Genomic DNA, 16,344 nt, shown 5'->3' on the forward strand with positions numbered 1-16,344 from the left:
ATTGTTGTTCAATGGTCAAGTCAAAGTGGCAACAGGTAATTGGGACAACGAGCTTAGCTGTGTCATTTAATGCATCTAGTAGATGTTGGGGTAGTTTGACTAGTTATATAAACTAAGAACAGAGAAAAAAACATGCTGAAATAGGAAAGGTAGTAAAAATCTGTGATGTGTGAGTCTCAAGGGTTCAGAGGCTGACAGACGTCCCTCGGTTTGTATGTACACTGTTATGCACCACTCCAATTTTCTTCTAACTTCCCTCTGAGTGTCTTCAAAGTACCAAGAACCGCTCCAGCTGCTTTTCTTTCCAAAAGCAGTTCCCCTGCAGGAGATCAGCTTTTTTACACCGTTCTTTTACAGCCTCCTTACAAATTTTCTCATCCTACATGCTGGCTCCAGGGCACCACTGAAATGAGAATTTGTGTTATTTCATTGTCCTGGAGAGTTCAAGGACCTTTGGGTGAGGGGAGAGACAGGAAGACCGGGAATCAAAGTGGTCTGGGATTGCTTAATTTTTTTTTGGATTATCTTCTGAGAGTGAACATTTAATGGCAGGCAGCTTAGCTCAGAATGACAGTATTTTGCCTTTAAGCTGAAAATGACTCTAACCTTTGCAGTGATGGCCTAGGAGAACTTGGCCTGCTGTGCCATACTGTTAGCGTCCCCTTCTTCCAGCCTTTCCACGTAATGTCAGTACGAGTCTCCTCAAGGTGCGTTAGTGTCACTGAACAGTAATTGCAGTAGCAGGATGGAGGCAGAAATGTTGCCGTGTGCATCTGTTTATCTCTCCTAATTCACCAAGGCAGGAGAAGAGGGTGAAAACCACCTTCACCCTTGCAGACTGCACTGCACTGGTGATGCCTTTCCATTTAATGGGGGGCAGGGGGGCAGGGCAGTTCTCTGTGGAGTATGTGGAAGAAATGTCAGAGTTAATGCTTAACACAAGGTGTGAGAATGCTGGAAGTTGCTTCTGAGCCTCCACCGGGCTTTGGCAGCAGCTGCCCTGTTGATCTTGTGGCTGGCTGCTCTTGTGCAGCAATGTGAGCTTCCAACTCTTAATGACCAAGATGGATAAACTTAATCATTTTTGGTTTGTGTATTTTGATTTCTCCTTCTAAAGTGCTACCTGAAGAGGCTAAACATCCCCTCTCTGCCGTAATAGTTTTTATTACAAACTGCTGAACCATATATTGAATATAAGGTTTTATTCATATTCAACTAATTGATTTCCATGTTTGTACTAGTAAGACACGTGCCTATTGCACACATCAATCGTTTGATTTCTACTGAAATCCAGTGAGACGATACATATGGTCTTTCTTTAAAGGTTGCTTATTCACTGATGTCCTCTTCAAGCTAACTACAATCTGAATAATAAAACTTCTCATTTCAGAAAAAAGGATTGGTTGAGTTCTGTCAATCTTAGATAGTAGTCAGACCTAGAGTAGGTCATCTTTCTAACAGTGTGTGATTACATTCTGTGTAGCCATACACCTAGAGACAATAAATGTCACTATGGCAGTGAAGTAGAAGGTGGTGGTAGAAGTTAACCTTGCACCCTTGAAAATGAAACCATAGGCATATTAGCAGTGAAGGAGGATATCATAGAGAGAGCAAAGTAATGTTCTGTTATGGAATAGGTGGCCAGTACGGGAACATTTTGCTCGAGAGTATTGCACTCTTGGTTTGCAAGTGGACACCTTTCATTAATATTTTTGAAGTTGTGTGTCTGCTATTTATTTATTTTAGGATTTTCCTTTATGACTACTTCTCATCTAGCATACATGAAGGGTTTCTGACCTTTCTGACTGCAAACTCTACTCGCATCCCAACCCCATAATGGGGTGTAACCCAGGTGTACATCATATCCTTTCTTATGCTTTTGGGTTTGCAGGCTGAAGAAAAGCCATTACATGCTGAAACTAAGTTCCCAAAGGTCATGTCAGTTGGTCCAGTTATTGGGATGCTGGTACATGCTGTGGTGTCCATCCACTTGGTCTAGATGCAGTCCAGTCAGTAGCATTTTGGTTCCCTGGGTGCCTCCCACTTACTAATTTGCGGAGACACTATCAGCTTTTTTACTCGGTGGGACAGGTATAGTGCAGCATACTGTATTGTTTCATGGAGAGTGGTTAAGCTGTATGTCTGTATGTATAACAACACTGTTTACTGTTATTTATTCTCAAAGCAATGTAGATGATAGCATTAATTATTGTTGTAATAGAGTCAATGGCTGAGACTCAACTGATATTAAGCAGTGTTACTTGATTAATTTCTTTCCTTTGTGCATTTGTCTCATTTGCATTTTTAAATTACAATTCCTAAAGAGTCAATATATGTCACTGTAGGGCACCATTAGAAGATTTATATACGGGTTTTGGGCAGCAGGAAGAAACCCAGCATTCTTATCAGCTGGTCAGGGAATTGCAGCTGTATTGAATCCATGTGAGATGAAGCTTCTTGAAAAGTCAGAGTGCTGTTAAGGTCTGATGAAACATGAAAGCTTAGTGGCTGGTAGTGGAATTATGGTGTATTCAGGACTGTACAGTAAATAGTTTTTAACCTCGGTTAGGTAGACGCTGTCAGAGGCAACAGTGACATGTAATTCCCAAAATAGTTTATCCACTGCAGGCAGTGTATTTATGAACACCTATATGAGCATGCCACAAGCTGTAGTTGAGTAAGACTTTCAGGTTTTGAGGTATATCACTGTAGGTTCACATTTTTTTCCTTGCAAATAAGTGAGAGTAAAAAAAAAAAAAACCAACCCAAAATAAACTCTGTAAATCTTATCAAATGAAGATGAGGATTTGACCTGATGAGATCTATTTTCTTTCAAATAAGTTAGTTGTTAACTTCCCAAATTTTACTCTTGAGATGGTTATCACCTGAAGCATGTAAGCTGCTCTTTTCAGTTTGATGGTGTCCAGGCAGTGAGAAAATTGATGTCCATAAAATCAAGTGAAATGCCTATGTTTTGTCCTCATTAATTAAAAAGCAATTATAATTCACAATATTCACAATATTCATAATATAAACAAGTAACCCTCTTTAAAGTAAAAACCAAGGTGATTTCCAGGTAGAAAGGACTTCCTGAGATGCCCTCAGATTACATTGTGTATGAGAGAGACAAATTTTATGAACAGCCTTTGACAGGAGGTAGTCTGGCCCATCCCAGAGCTTTTAAACACTCAGTGAGATTAGTTTGTCATAGAGGAGAGTACATTGTCAAATGAAACATCCCAGTTGTTCAGCTCTCATAGCAGCTGTAGGGTGGGGTTCATCTGTTTAAGAACCACCATGGAAAGCAGTTCAGTTATAACACCTGACTTAAAACCTGTTGTCTGGGTTATAGATGTGACTACTTAAGAATAAAAACAAATGTCCCTCCATGCTGGATGCTAAACCTCTTGTTAAGTATTTTCTTTTTAAAGACTTATTGTTGTTCTTCAATTTTTTTATTGCTTTTAGTTGCTTACCAACTTATTCCATGCAGTAAGATTCAAGAATATGAGGATCTGTTTTTCCTCTTAAAATAAAATTCATATCCCAATGTAAAATCTGGAATTTAGCATGGGAGGATTTAAAAAAAAAATCTACACCATCTTATTTGTTAATACTGTGTCAGTAGTCAGTGGGGCATTCCAGCAGGTCATTTGAATTTTTGATACAAATCACTGACCACTTCTCAAGTGAGTGTTTTTTTAACCTGATTATCCACTGTCAAAAGGATCTGGTATGTGTAATTACAGCTGTTTCTACAATACTGTAGAAATACAACATTGAAAAATGTGTTGATGAGGTTGTCTTAGCTCTTTTGAGGAAGAATATAGCCCTTACATTTTGAGATTTCTCTCAACATGCAGAATTATGCAGAAAAGGTTAGGATTTAATTATCTGATCATCTTTCCATAATATTTCTGATTTGAGTTCTTCCTATCAGCAGTTTGGAGTCCTCTTGATTAAAGCTGCGTGTGTAATAAGAGCACTAGTTCTTGTTCAATGTTATTCATATTAATATGAATGAATATAAGAATATGAACATGAACATATTCATATGTTGTAGGCACATGATGGACATGTAGGAAATCACTTTTCTAGATAACCTTCTCCCTACTGCATCAGTTGCAATGAAGCAAAGGGAAGCGCTTGTCATGTCTATAATGAAAAGAAGAAAGCAGAAAAAAGGAGATTTCCTAATTTCTGAGAGTCACTGATGCTTTAGCACTTTGAACTCCTTCCACCATGACAGTGGGAGGGCTTTGGCAGAAGCCTAGGAAGATCATGGAGAGATCTTACTGCTGTGTTGGTGGGAATTGTTAGGCATCAGCTGTAAGCACCTGCCTGGTCTTACAAGTCTTTTGTAACATGATCTTAAATCTTCTCCCCTAGAAGCACTTCTACTCCCTTGCACAGAGAGGTCATTCATGGCTGAGTGATGGGAGAATCATGATTTCTCTTTTGTCTGGGATGTAAATATGAGTGTCACCAAATACTCCCATGTGATCTTTTCCTCAGTCTGTTCCTTTCCAGGGGCCAGGTTACATGGTTATTTCAGACCATAAACAAATGATGCCCTTGAGCATTTACACTTTTTGATCAAAGCTTGAAATTTACCTTCTGAACAAGGATTGGGAGCATCATTAAACACCCTGCAGAAGTCTTATATACTCCAAGGGCTTTTCAGCCCTCTGACCACCTCATTTGGATGACGAGATGGTGCATAATTTCTAGAAGTCAGTGGAAAGGGCTGGAGGGAAGCATGTGTGTGATACTGAGCTCTCTGGCCTGCTCAGAGATGACAAAAGCTTTGGAGTCAAGGCTTAGCAGGCCCTGACTCTTTTAGTGGGCTGTTTGGGAGTGGAGAAAGCATCAGATTTTTTTTCCCTTAGGAACTAGTGGTGATTCCATAGGCCCTCAGCAGGTTGCTGCTGCTCGAGCCTCCTTCCTCTCGCCTCCACACGTTCCCAGGGGCAGTGGCTGGCTTGTGGCCAGGCAGCGCCTTATGCTGCCTGGCTCTAAGTCTCCTCCCTTGCTGCGAGTAGTGATGTTACCTCCAACGCTCCCGAGCCCAGTGGCCAAGTCTCATTCTCTGACAGTCTTATGTTCTACGGTTCATTTAAATGGGGTCATATACTAGCAAGGGGAATATTTTGAAACCAATTAGGAGAGCCCTGGGCTCCCCTACGTGCTCCACAGAGCAGCACATTTGTTCCAGCAGTACCTCCGGGGGAGGAAAGACACCACCGGCAGTTTCATAGGAGTAGGGAGGGGAGAAGCTAAATCATTAAGATCCAGTGACCTCAAATGACTGTCACCACCTGGTAAGAGAGCCGTCCCTCAGCGGCACAGAGGTGATGGCATAACGAAGACGAGGGGTGAGCAGTTGACACAGGGACAGTGACTGGGCATGGGCTAATCACAGAAAGGAAGGTGGGAGCGTAGGCGTGCGGCGGCTACACTTGGCCTCAGCACAGAGAGCCAAAAGATGACATTGCTGCTACTTTCCCAAAACCTGAGTTGAGGGCTCCGAAACAGGCTCCTGACATTGCTCGTTGATCATTTACAGCAGATGCTCCTTGGCAGCAGTGTCATTAAGGCTGGTAATAAATTCACTGTGTGTTACATATACAGGAAAATAGAGGTAAACTACAGCACTTTCAGGATTAAGTGTCTTCATGGATTGTACTTTCTGCCCTGATCGAGGCCTGAAATATGCATATAAATTTACTAATATTTCTTAAAATGTAAATAATAAGTAGAGAAACTTTTTTCTGAATACCTAGGGAAAATTTAGGGAAGGCTTCTTCATTTTATCAAATGCTAATCTAGTATATGTATTATTTTGCAGAATCCAAGTGCAGATTTACAAGGGTACAAAACATAACTGAAGTCACAGTGTGTTTGCGAGGGACTGCTTTCTTAATTTCCCTTCAAGACAAATTAAGTTGGTTTGTTTAAATTGCTCACTGTATTCCACACCACGTTAAGGCTTCTGGACCTGTCAGGGTGATTGTGAGAGAGGGAGCTGGCAGGAGCAATACACAGGAGAGCTGCTCTTTAAAAAGGTGTATGGAACTGTGCAAAGGAAAAGGAATTATATACAAAGCTGAAACTTCCCCTTCTGCTGTAAGAAGTGTTTTAGAAATGTTCAACAGCTTTTATTAAGGTATGCAAAACTACTGAATTATCAAACCTCAAATTACTCACTCAGAGCAGCTTAATTAAAATTAATGTAATTGAGACTAAACTCCCTCTGCTACCTATACCTGTACAACATAAATGATGTTGGGATAGTTATACCCAAGCTACCACATTGCAAACAGCTTTATAGCACCTCAGCGCATATGCCAGCAAGGAACTGTTTTATATTTGCCCTGATTTTCATCGTATTCTTTCTCTAGGAGTCTGCCAAGCTTAGAGGCAGCTTATTGGGCTAAATAGACCTTTATTCTGAGCCAATATATATTTTTTTTAATATTCATTTTGTGTTTACATAGTAGTTTACATTTCCCAAACACTTTCCCATCATTAACTCCTTGGGCCCCATGGGTTTAATCAGTAAGTTAATTGCATTCAGCAGTGTTGCTGGCAGCTGAAACTGGCTGGCACAAACAGTCCATTTCTGTGCTAGAAAACGCTTAAATTACAAGATGCCAACCGATCTGTTTGTTGGGAACAGTCCCTAGACCGCTTAAATGCCCAGGAGTGTCTGTGCCCAGGAATTAGTTGGGTAGGTGACAGGGCCAGAGGCATGCCAGCAGCAGTCTGGTTTTTCAGCAGCGGGGCTGACAGCACTGTAGCCCACGAGAGTGCCCCCCACCACTCCTTGGCTCCCCACGCAGCTGCCCTGTAGCATCCCCAGGAGAAGCTGGCAATGCCACTTGGGAAACAACATCCATTCATGGACTTGCCCCCAAAACAGCAACCTTGATGGCTTAGCCGGGTTCTCTTTGATGAAGATACCAGCTTGCAGCTGCACACGGTTAGCTTGGGTATCTGTTGGTCTACTCACGTAAACAAAGGCCCTTTGCCAGGGTTGGGTGCTCACTTCTGCATCCTGGGTTTGATTCTGAATAACGCAAGTGGTGGTGTATCTGCCCTGTAGTCTTGGTATGCCAAATCTAGTTGTAAATTATGAGTTAGCCAGTGTACTGGTACTGATGGCAGGAATTCAGCCACAGTAGTTTCAACCTCACTTTCAGTGAATTTTGTCTTGGTTCTTGTTGTAAATGGGGTTTGCCCAAGGCCACACTCAGCAAAGCCAGGGACAAGATTAGAATAAGCACATCTTCCTCAGTCTGGTTTCATGGAAGAGAAAGATGCAAATGCAGTTTCCTGGCCAGATTTAGTCCAAGGCAACCGCTCCTTTCTTTTCAGTTTTGTCTAGTGTTCACTTCTTAGATTACAGACCAGTTTCTGTACTGTGAAGATAATCAGAATTTGGTGCTGAATAGCATTCAAGTAGCTGGTACTGAGCCTCCTGAGTGCAGAGAGGCTTCCATAAGTTCTGGTGTGGTGTGACTGGTTTGGTGTGTGGCCCACCTCTTCCCTGCAGTGTCCTGGGAGGTTTTTGCAAGCCATGGTTAAACTATTCAGCGGGGACTTGTGTTGATGTCCTTATTCTGTTAAGTGCCTGAGAAGGCTCCAGCAAAAATCACACCATGCCTTCTGTTCCTTGCTGTGTCCCATTCCCCACCGTGCTGCCGGACCCCACCAGCTCCTCGCCATTTCGGAGGTGGGAACCCGGGAACTCACCTGGCGGGGTGAGCTGGCTTCTCGCCAGGGAGGCTTTATGTCTCGGGGCATGGCTGGGACCTGCTTGGGTGGAAAGCACAAAAGGTGCGTTGTTTTTTTTCTAAAGTTGTTTTTTTAGCAGTAGCTGAGAGTCACCTGCTTTTTTCTGGGCAGAGTTCTTCTCTTGGGACTGCCTGCACGCAGCCTGGCTGGTGCATCAGGCAGACAAGGAGGAGTTTCATGTTCTTATCTCTCTCACAGTGCCTGTGGTGTGAAAGGCTGCACTATTTTCAGACAACACTGCTGCAGTCACTGATGTTGTCCTTACAAGGGCTCTTAAATTCTGTGCCTTTGAACGAAAGGAAGTAACACTTTAGGACTTTTCTTTTGGATGATTGATTGTCAAGGTCTGAGGGCTTTTACTCAGTGAGGCAGAGTTTCTAATGTACTTTTTTCCTCTGTTCTTTTAACCGATGAGCGTAATCTTCTAGCTCAACTTAACGTTTTTGTGAGTCTGGTTATTTATCAGGTGTAAAGCTGATCTTTTATTTTAATATTTCCCCCCTACAGCTGACCTGAACAACGTCAGGTTCTCGGCGTACAGGACTGCCATGAAACTGCGCAGGCTGCAGAAAGCCCTCTGCCGTAAGTACGGGCCTGTGCCTCACCCGCTGCCGGCAAGACTTTATCACCAATGCACAAGTTTATTCACAACTTTCAGAAGCAGAAAAACACCCCCACACATACCCCCAGCTCTACCTGGTGCATGGAAAGCTCTCACCTGAAGGATCTTCTGCTGCCACCAGTTTTCACATTCCTTACAAAACTGAAGTGCTGAGTGGTCTGCAGATCTGTAGCTTGTAAGACAGAGCAGTGGATCAGAAACAAAGCTGACATATTAACCTACATATTACCTACATATAACCCTACATATTTCTTATCTTTATACTCTTCAGCTGGGTATTCTCACTGTGCTCATTACTGGAGCCACATCCTATGTCAGCCACGACTTTACAGCTCAAGACGAAAGGAACAGGATTGTAGTGTCTTGGGAGCAGTGAGAGTTTGGGTGAAATAATCGCTCCAGAGCTGGAGTTGCTAATGGTTTGTTAAGTTGAATCTTGAATCCTGAGGGGTTGTTGCGTTTATATGAGATCATCACAATAAACACTTAGCTTCATTTTTCCCCAGCTTTTGGTTATGTTCAGGAGTCTCTCATCAGCCTTACATTAGTGATGTGCATGTTCTAACATTTTAATTCTCTCAAATGGTGTATGGTATTCTACCTGTCACTGGAGTTACATTTCCTCTTCAGCTTATTGTAACCTGATAGCTAAATAATTTGCTCATGGCTTTCTTGGTAGGCCAATCAGTTGCCAAAGCAAGCAGTTTATTAGGTGGTACAATTTGGAAGGTTATTAAAATATTTTAACATTCACTATTTGGCATTTAATTACAGGGTTAAATTTCTGACACAGTTGCGAATGTCTCAACTGTTGATTTATCTCAAGTTTGGATTTGTGCTCACATGCTTTCTGGAACTGCGTCAAACCTCGGTATTTTTGAGCATGTTTACTTTTAGGCTTATAAGCATGGGTGAATTCCACTAATGAACAGACTTAATTTCTGAATGTATTAAAAAATAGAAAAGAAAAAGAAAAAATGGAAAAAATGGAAAAAATAAATAAAAAGTGAAAGGTCTTGTAACATAATGAAAGATTTCAACATGAATGCAGTGACAAAGAATGAATTATGAAGATCAGAAATACAAACATCTTTCCGTGGCACAGCACTCCTGCCACACTCATTGTGGAAAGGTAAAGCAACTGGAGTGATATGCAGTGAAAAGTGTTCACAATCAGTGCAGCACTGAAGTAAGCAACTAAAATTTTTGGAATTACAGGTTTCTCTAGCTGGTAGTGCACAAGTGTAACTTGTAACAGGTTTGTATGTCTAAAAGTGCAAAACGTTGCATCCTATTTTGTCTGTATCACCCCGATTCCTACCACTGAATGATTCTAGACTCATCTTGTGACTTTACAGTGTGGAATTGTAATTATGCACTGAAGTCAGGTCATCTCTTGAGGTTACACTTAGGTAGATTTTCTGAGAGTGGATGTTTTCAGAGACATGCAGTGGCGCTTACACTGATTACTTTAGCACATTCTTCTTACTTGTATCTAAGGAGAAGTATTTAAGGAATTTGGTTAGCAGTCTTTGTTCTTACAAATATTTTTGCTTGGAGACACCATCATTGTATTTGTGTATTCTATGATTACAGTGTCACTTGTGAACTCAGTTTAATTAGATTTTTTTTTAAAAAAAAAAACCAACAACTCATTATAGAATTCTTTCTGCAGTTTGGCGCTAGTAGAAACAGAGCACAGTGCTGGGTTTCAGGGCTCCTACACATAGCCAAAAATCCCTAAATTCCACTTGCAGTAGGTGCTGCTTTCAGCTTTTACTTTTTATTTCAGTTTTAAAATTGCAGAGTTTAAATATATAGATGTATATTCTTCATAAACTTCATAGAAAGTGGAGCAGTTTTGTCTACTGAGGAGCACTCTAAAGATGTATAAACAATAGAAGGCCCTCAGAAGTAAAGGTACAGCCTGTTTCTCAGTGGCAAGAATAGAAACACTTAAAAATGAACTATACTTAGACTTTAGTTCTTTTCAGTTGATAGATAAGCCCAATGAACATTAAGACACAAGGATATTAAACCTCAAGAAGAATATGGAACATGGTAATCCTTAACAAATAAATGCTTGTGTATTGTGTTACCTTAGAAGAATCTAGTGTGTGACTCTTGTCATCTCAACCTTTGACATTATTGTGGGCATGCCAGGTGTAACTATTGCACCATTTTTTTTAAATATATGATTTCCTTTGATAATCACATCAAAGCATGTTGACTTTATTGCCTTGCTACTTTTAAAAGATCTGATCTTCAAGTGCAAACCACATCTGAACATTGTGATGTCAATAAAATGAGATGTGTTCATGAACTTTTCTTGGAGATGCAGCAAAAGAAAACATGCAAGAACTTCTGTTAGGATGCTTTTTTCTTTTAATTTTATGCAGGCTAGATTAAATATATTTTTTTTAATGTATCAGCCAAAAGCAGCAGGTTACAGAGGAGATGATGTTGCATTTTGGGAACACCATTAATACTTTTTATCACCAACCATATGTTGAGTTTTCCCTAAGTTCAGTACGTGACCTCCACAGCATACTTTCTCCTGCCTGTTAATTGTCACTTCTGTCCTTCAGTTGGTTAGTTATTCCAGGTCGTCTTTTATACTTTTCCTGCAATCTGGCCATAGGTTGGTGTCTAGTTACAAACATCCTAATGTTTTTTCTCTTGCCTTAGAGGCCAAAGAAATATTTACATAGATGACTTAAAATTCAAAATAAGCTAGAAGCTACTACTCTCACAAATTTTGGAGTCAGTTTTTGAATTTTAGATAGAAAAAAAAACCAAAAGAATGGCAGAGAATCCTCAAAAAGTACAAAGCATAAAGTGGTATGGTTTATTTCAATTAAAGCTTTGCAAATCACTGAATGGCGATGAATATGCAACTCTTCGATACATGCCTGACTGTTGAGGCTTGTCTCTTGAAAGTCTGTAATTCGTGGGACCTCCATATTTGCTTTCAGGAAAGAAATACGCAATTCCTAGTTTGGGAGAGGACACTCCCCCCCTGCTCCCCCCCCCCCCCCCCCCGCCACACATTTCTTTAATCTTGGTGGGAAAGGTGCAGGAGGAGCTTCATGTGGTGAAGGCCAGAGCCACTCTTCTTACCATAAAAAAAAGTTCCCTAAAGCAGAGCATGATGGCAAGCACTTTTTGCTTGTTATAAGATGAACATATGCTATTAACTTCAAGATAGGACAGGAGGTTGATGAAGAGCAGGTTGAGAGGCTTTTCAGAGGTTGCTGCGTATTAGTGGGAAAAGCTTTCACAAAGTGGAATGACCCATGTTTAGCAGTAGCTGCATATATAATTAAGGTGCCACTCAGATGCCTGAGGGGTTCATTTAATTACCGTTGATTCAGAGTCTCAAAGGAACTGAGAGTTCAGCCTAAAGCTCAGAGTTAAAGGTGTTGTGAAGGCAGCGCTATATTTCCAATTTGACTAATAAATTATTAGAAGAAAAGCGTCTTTCTGAGACTCTTGGGAAGGGGTCTGATAAATATGCTTTTGCAGGATATAACACTGACCTTAGAATAACTCTATTTTATATGCTAGTAGGTTAAACATAATATTCTAAAATATTTTCTTTTAATAAATATCTATATGCTGATGTGAAAAGTAAAATTCCAGTAAAACCCTACCCAAACCCACAGATTCAAAGTTAAATTCCTTGGTATAATAATGAGGATAGCATTCCAGGCTTTCCTTATTCACTCTAACACTGGGTATGTCAGGCCCACAGGATGAAATTTTCAGAAGTGCTTAAGGGATTTAGTAGCAGAAGTCCCTATTGATTTCCAATGAAATTTATGCTCCTGAAATTCTTTTGGCAATTATGAAATCCCAGTGTACAGTCCATGCAGTGTTACCAAGCAGCCCTGTGTGCAGTTAAAGTATTTTTTATCTCCACTAGGACATCAAAGGGGTCAGTTTAATCCTTGGGAAAATAGGATACTCAAGTGCGAATTTGGCAAATGTGCCCTTAAGCTGGATCAAGTTCTAAAAAAAATTCCTGTTTGGGGTTCTGCATTTAGCCTCTGCACATTTTTGATGTTACCAAGAGATGTTACTTACCAGGACTCAATAAAGCACATTCTTATTCCAGTGAGAGAAAAACTGGTCTTGCAGTTGGGTCAGTTCATTTCCCAGTTTTGTGAAGAATTTCTTGGATGATTTTGGGCTGTTCATTTGGGGCCAAATGCTTCTCCCTTGATTCATGTTGAATTGTGTTGCACTTTGTGACTGTTCATGGTATAAGCCGGACTAACAGCATCTGGGCTTTAATGTGCCCATTTCTCACACTCTGGAAATTCACTGCAAGGAATTAGAAAGGATTTTCATGTGACAGCAGGAAGATCTGTGTCAATAGTCTCGTTTTTCTGATTTCTTTTGTTCTTATTACTGTTTTACTTTGTGTAAACCAACATCCCATGACTCTCTGATTTGGTGTCCCCCAAAATGTGATGCTGCTGTTGACGTTAGTATGCAGAGACTAAGAGCTGAGAAAGGGAAGTTCTGTTTTGCCTTGGACATCTGAATTTCAAAATGCAACTGACTTAAATTGGAATGAAAATCAAGTTTTTAAATGTCCGTGACAAAAAAACTCTGTTGTGTGTTGACTGATAAGTTTAAATGTGTCTGAAACTGTAACGTCATAGAGGTATTTATAAACTTAATTGCTCTGCAGAATTAAAAATGGATGTATTTCATTAATAAATATTGAAAGAGATCATTTCGTTTTCTGGAACTGTCTTTTCCCTGCTCTCACCAGAGGAAAAGCAACAGAGAGGTTAATTCCAGTTCAGCTGTGATTTGTTTGCATATTCCTTGGGGAGTTTGGTTCGGTTAAGATTGTTTAACTTCCATAAGAAATGGATGGCACGTCTCAGGAAAGCTGACGTTTACTATGTTTAGAGCACATTTGGTGAATGCAGTAGTCAAATACTAGCCGGTCTGTAGGAACATAAAACATGAAATATGTAATTTTTACTTACATAGTAATTTATGTGTAATATTTCCTTAGGATCCAATAACATAATAGGCACTTTACAGCTAAAAATGAACCAGATTTCACTTTTATAAACACTGCCCTCTGAGACCACAGCTGAATAAACAGTGCACCTGTAGGAGTCTTGAAACCAGTCTGGCACGTGGCTTTCAGAGGATATAAAATGTCCTCTGGCCAGGCAAGTAAGCCAAGTAAATTCTTTTATTTACTTTTGTGGTATGGGTAATACAACTACTATTTCTCTTCAATCTTTATTGTGTTTTTAAATCTTATTTTAACAGTGGATCTCCTGAGTCTGTCTGCTGCATGTGATGCCTTGGACCAGCACAACCTCAAACAAAACGACCAGCTGATGGATATTCTGCAGATCATTAACTGCTTGACCACCATTTACGATCGACTGGAACAAGAGCACAATAACCTGGTCAACGTTCCTCTCTGCGTGGACATGTGCCTCAACTGGCTGCTGAATGTCTACGACACGTATGTATGGGTGCTCTGAACATGGGGTGCTCAGGAGCTTTCCCAACAGCACAAGAAGGGGTAATGAGCCTCATTATAAAATGAATGGCTTGAAAATGAAAAAAAAATGGTAGTTGAAGTGAAAGTTTAATAAACCTAATGGTTTAATGGCTGCATTTAGCTGAATCAATACAGCCCTTGGTTAGGCTTACAATCCTAGCTTTATTGACCTAAGTAATGAGAGAGTTGGAAAACAGAACTTTTTTAACAGATTTCTGTGTTCAGTCCCAGCAATTCTGGGACTGCTCATCCTCAGGTCACTGCTTTCCATGGCTTTTAAAATTTATTTAGATAAAGAAACTCAATTATCAAGAAGCAACAGTATGAACACTATCTCATAGATTCTTGCATATGTGTCTGCTTCTGGATGTTAAACCTTTTCAGAGCTGTCCATTTTCTGTAGCTTTCAATCTGTAATTCTTGTTCAAGGATGGAAGAGGTTAATCTCTAATCTAATGTGTTTACAACCCTTAGCAGTCAGGAGATTTGAGGAATACTTCATCTAAAATTTAATTCTAAAAGTGTACCTGTAAGTATAAATAAAACAGAGTAAGTTTACCTGAAGAAAATGTATGAGTATTCCTATTCAGTGGGTTAATGACGTTGCTCATAATGCATAGACAAATTCCAACACATGCTTGTAAGCAGATTTTAGAATAAGCCATTATTTTTGTATTTGGTGAATTTAGTGAAATAAAGTCAGTGGAAGTCTTTAATTGTGTTTTTAAGATTCTTACCAGCCATCTTCAGCCAGACACGCTCATTACTGTGGCAGAATAAACATTTACATATAGAAATGGAATGATATGGGTCAATTCTTGTATTTCAATTAACATTTTGAACCGTATTGAAGTGCCATAACATTGTTCTTCCATCCACTCTTTATCACAGCAGTGGAGCTTTGATGATCACCTACCAAAAAAAAGTACAGATTTGTACAGAGTCTCTTCCTGCAGGATCACCTGCAATAAGCCAGTTGCTTATAACATCTTCTGCAGCAGCTGCAATATCCTGTGAAGTGGATTACCCAGATTGCATTATATTTTTTTTGTAGTGTACCAGTGGTAGGGAATGGGGCTATATTCATTTAAGAGCCCGGTTTTATTTCTTTAATCTGCTTTGGCTTTCACAGAAGTCTGATCCACTTCTGAATTATCATCTACTATAAGTAACATACAAACGAGGATGCGCAGTTAGCGAAAAACAAAAAAAGGTGTGCTAGGGATGTTAATCCAGATCAGCAACGTTAGAGGCAGAGAGGGAAATAAAGGTTGTTCCACAGGCTGCTCCTAAGCTGGACCGTCCGGTTTAGAATTGCCATGTCCAGTCTAATTTTTTTTATGTTGCACTGTGCTGAAAGTACGACATTAGAAATTATAATTGGCTGCCTCCAGGCAATTCCCTGGGTAGACTAGGGAACTGTATATTGCAGGACACAATGAAACAGAAAGGTGTTTCAAGTGTGAGGAAAGCTTGTAGCTGTATTCCCGAAATCCAAGTTTGAGTTATGCTGGTAAGAGAGGTGACCTTGGGGTTACGTGTGTTTAGTTTTCATTGTAAACTTAATAGGCAGAGATCAACCGAAGTGCATAGCAGTACTGGAGACATTTAATTAAATGTACTGAATCTTTACTTCTCTCATAATTGAAAACTGTCATTTGTAAAGATATTAATCAAATTCACAGTCAATGACTGATCTAATTATGGGCACAGCTCTGCAAATCCAACACATTTCAGATTTGTTTTAATTGATCAGTCACTCATGCTCATTTGCAGTAGCATGCTCAATTATTGGTTTGACTTGGGAGGAGAGGAGAGTGAACTGAACAACTCATGATTCGTGCAAGTTTCAATTTAATATGCCTTCCAGAGAAATCATCGTTCTACATTTTTCTCCTGTATAATTTACATGAGCCTGGTGTTCATCAGCAGGAGTTTCTCAGGGCACAGATGATAATTAATTTGGAAAAGATTTGAGGGAGAGGAGTAAGAGGAGTGGAGTGTGGAAAGCACAGGTAAACAACAAATGCTTATTTGTGATGAAAAACGCAAGGTTCTTCAGTAGAAGGCTGCAAATTCTAAATTCAACTTTGTCCACCAGTTTCTGTCTGCACCTTTGATAGGGTTTGCAGAAGAGACACGTGGGTAAATGAGCACCTCTGGCTCCTACAACGCTTTCGTAGGATAGAAAAGACAACACGCCTCTTTGCCGAACAGTGCAGCCTGATGCATGACTATGGCATGCCTGTACATGATTTATCTTGTTTCCAGTGGTTTTCTTGCTGGTGACGCTTCAAAACTGTCGATAAGGCTCTGCTTCAAAAAGTCATTTTTAGGCATTAGCTTCCTACATTGTCTATGTCTTTGTTTGCGATAGATGTTA

The 16,344-nt window shown here is 40.2% G+C and overlaps 1 protein-coding gene across 1 annotated transcript in view; it reads left to right on the forward strand.

Moving 5' to 3' along the window:
• Positions 1 to 16,344, forward strand: part of DMD (dystrophin) — a 1,374,504-nt gene that overhangs the window by 1,299,890 nt on the left and 58,270 nt on the right. Inside the window, 2 exon segments of the mRNA XM_068422827.1 lie at positions 8,305 to 8,379; positions 13,721 to 13,922. Coding sequence (XP_068278928.1) covers positions 8,305 to 8,379; positions 13,721 to 13,922 — 277 coding nt within the window.

Source organism: Nyctibius grandis, chromosome 2, assembly GCF_013368605.1.
Source record: "Nyctibius grandis isolate bNycGra1 chromosome 2, bNycGra1.pri, whole genome shotgun sequence".
Taxonomy (NCBI): domain Eukaryota; kingdom Metazoa; phylum Chordata; class Aves; order Nyctibiiformes; family Nyctibiidae; genus Nyctibius; species Nyctibius grandis.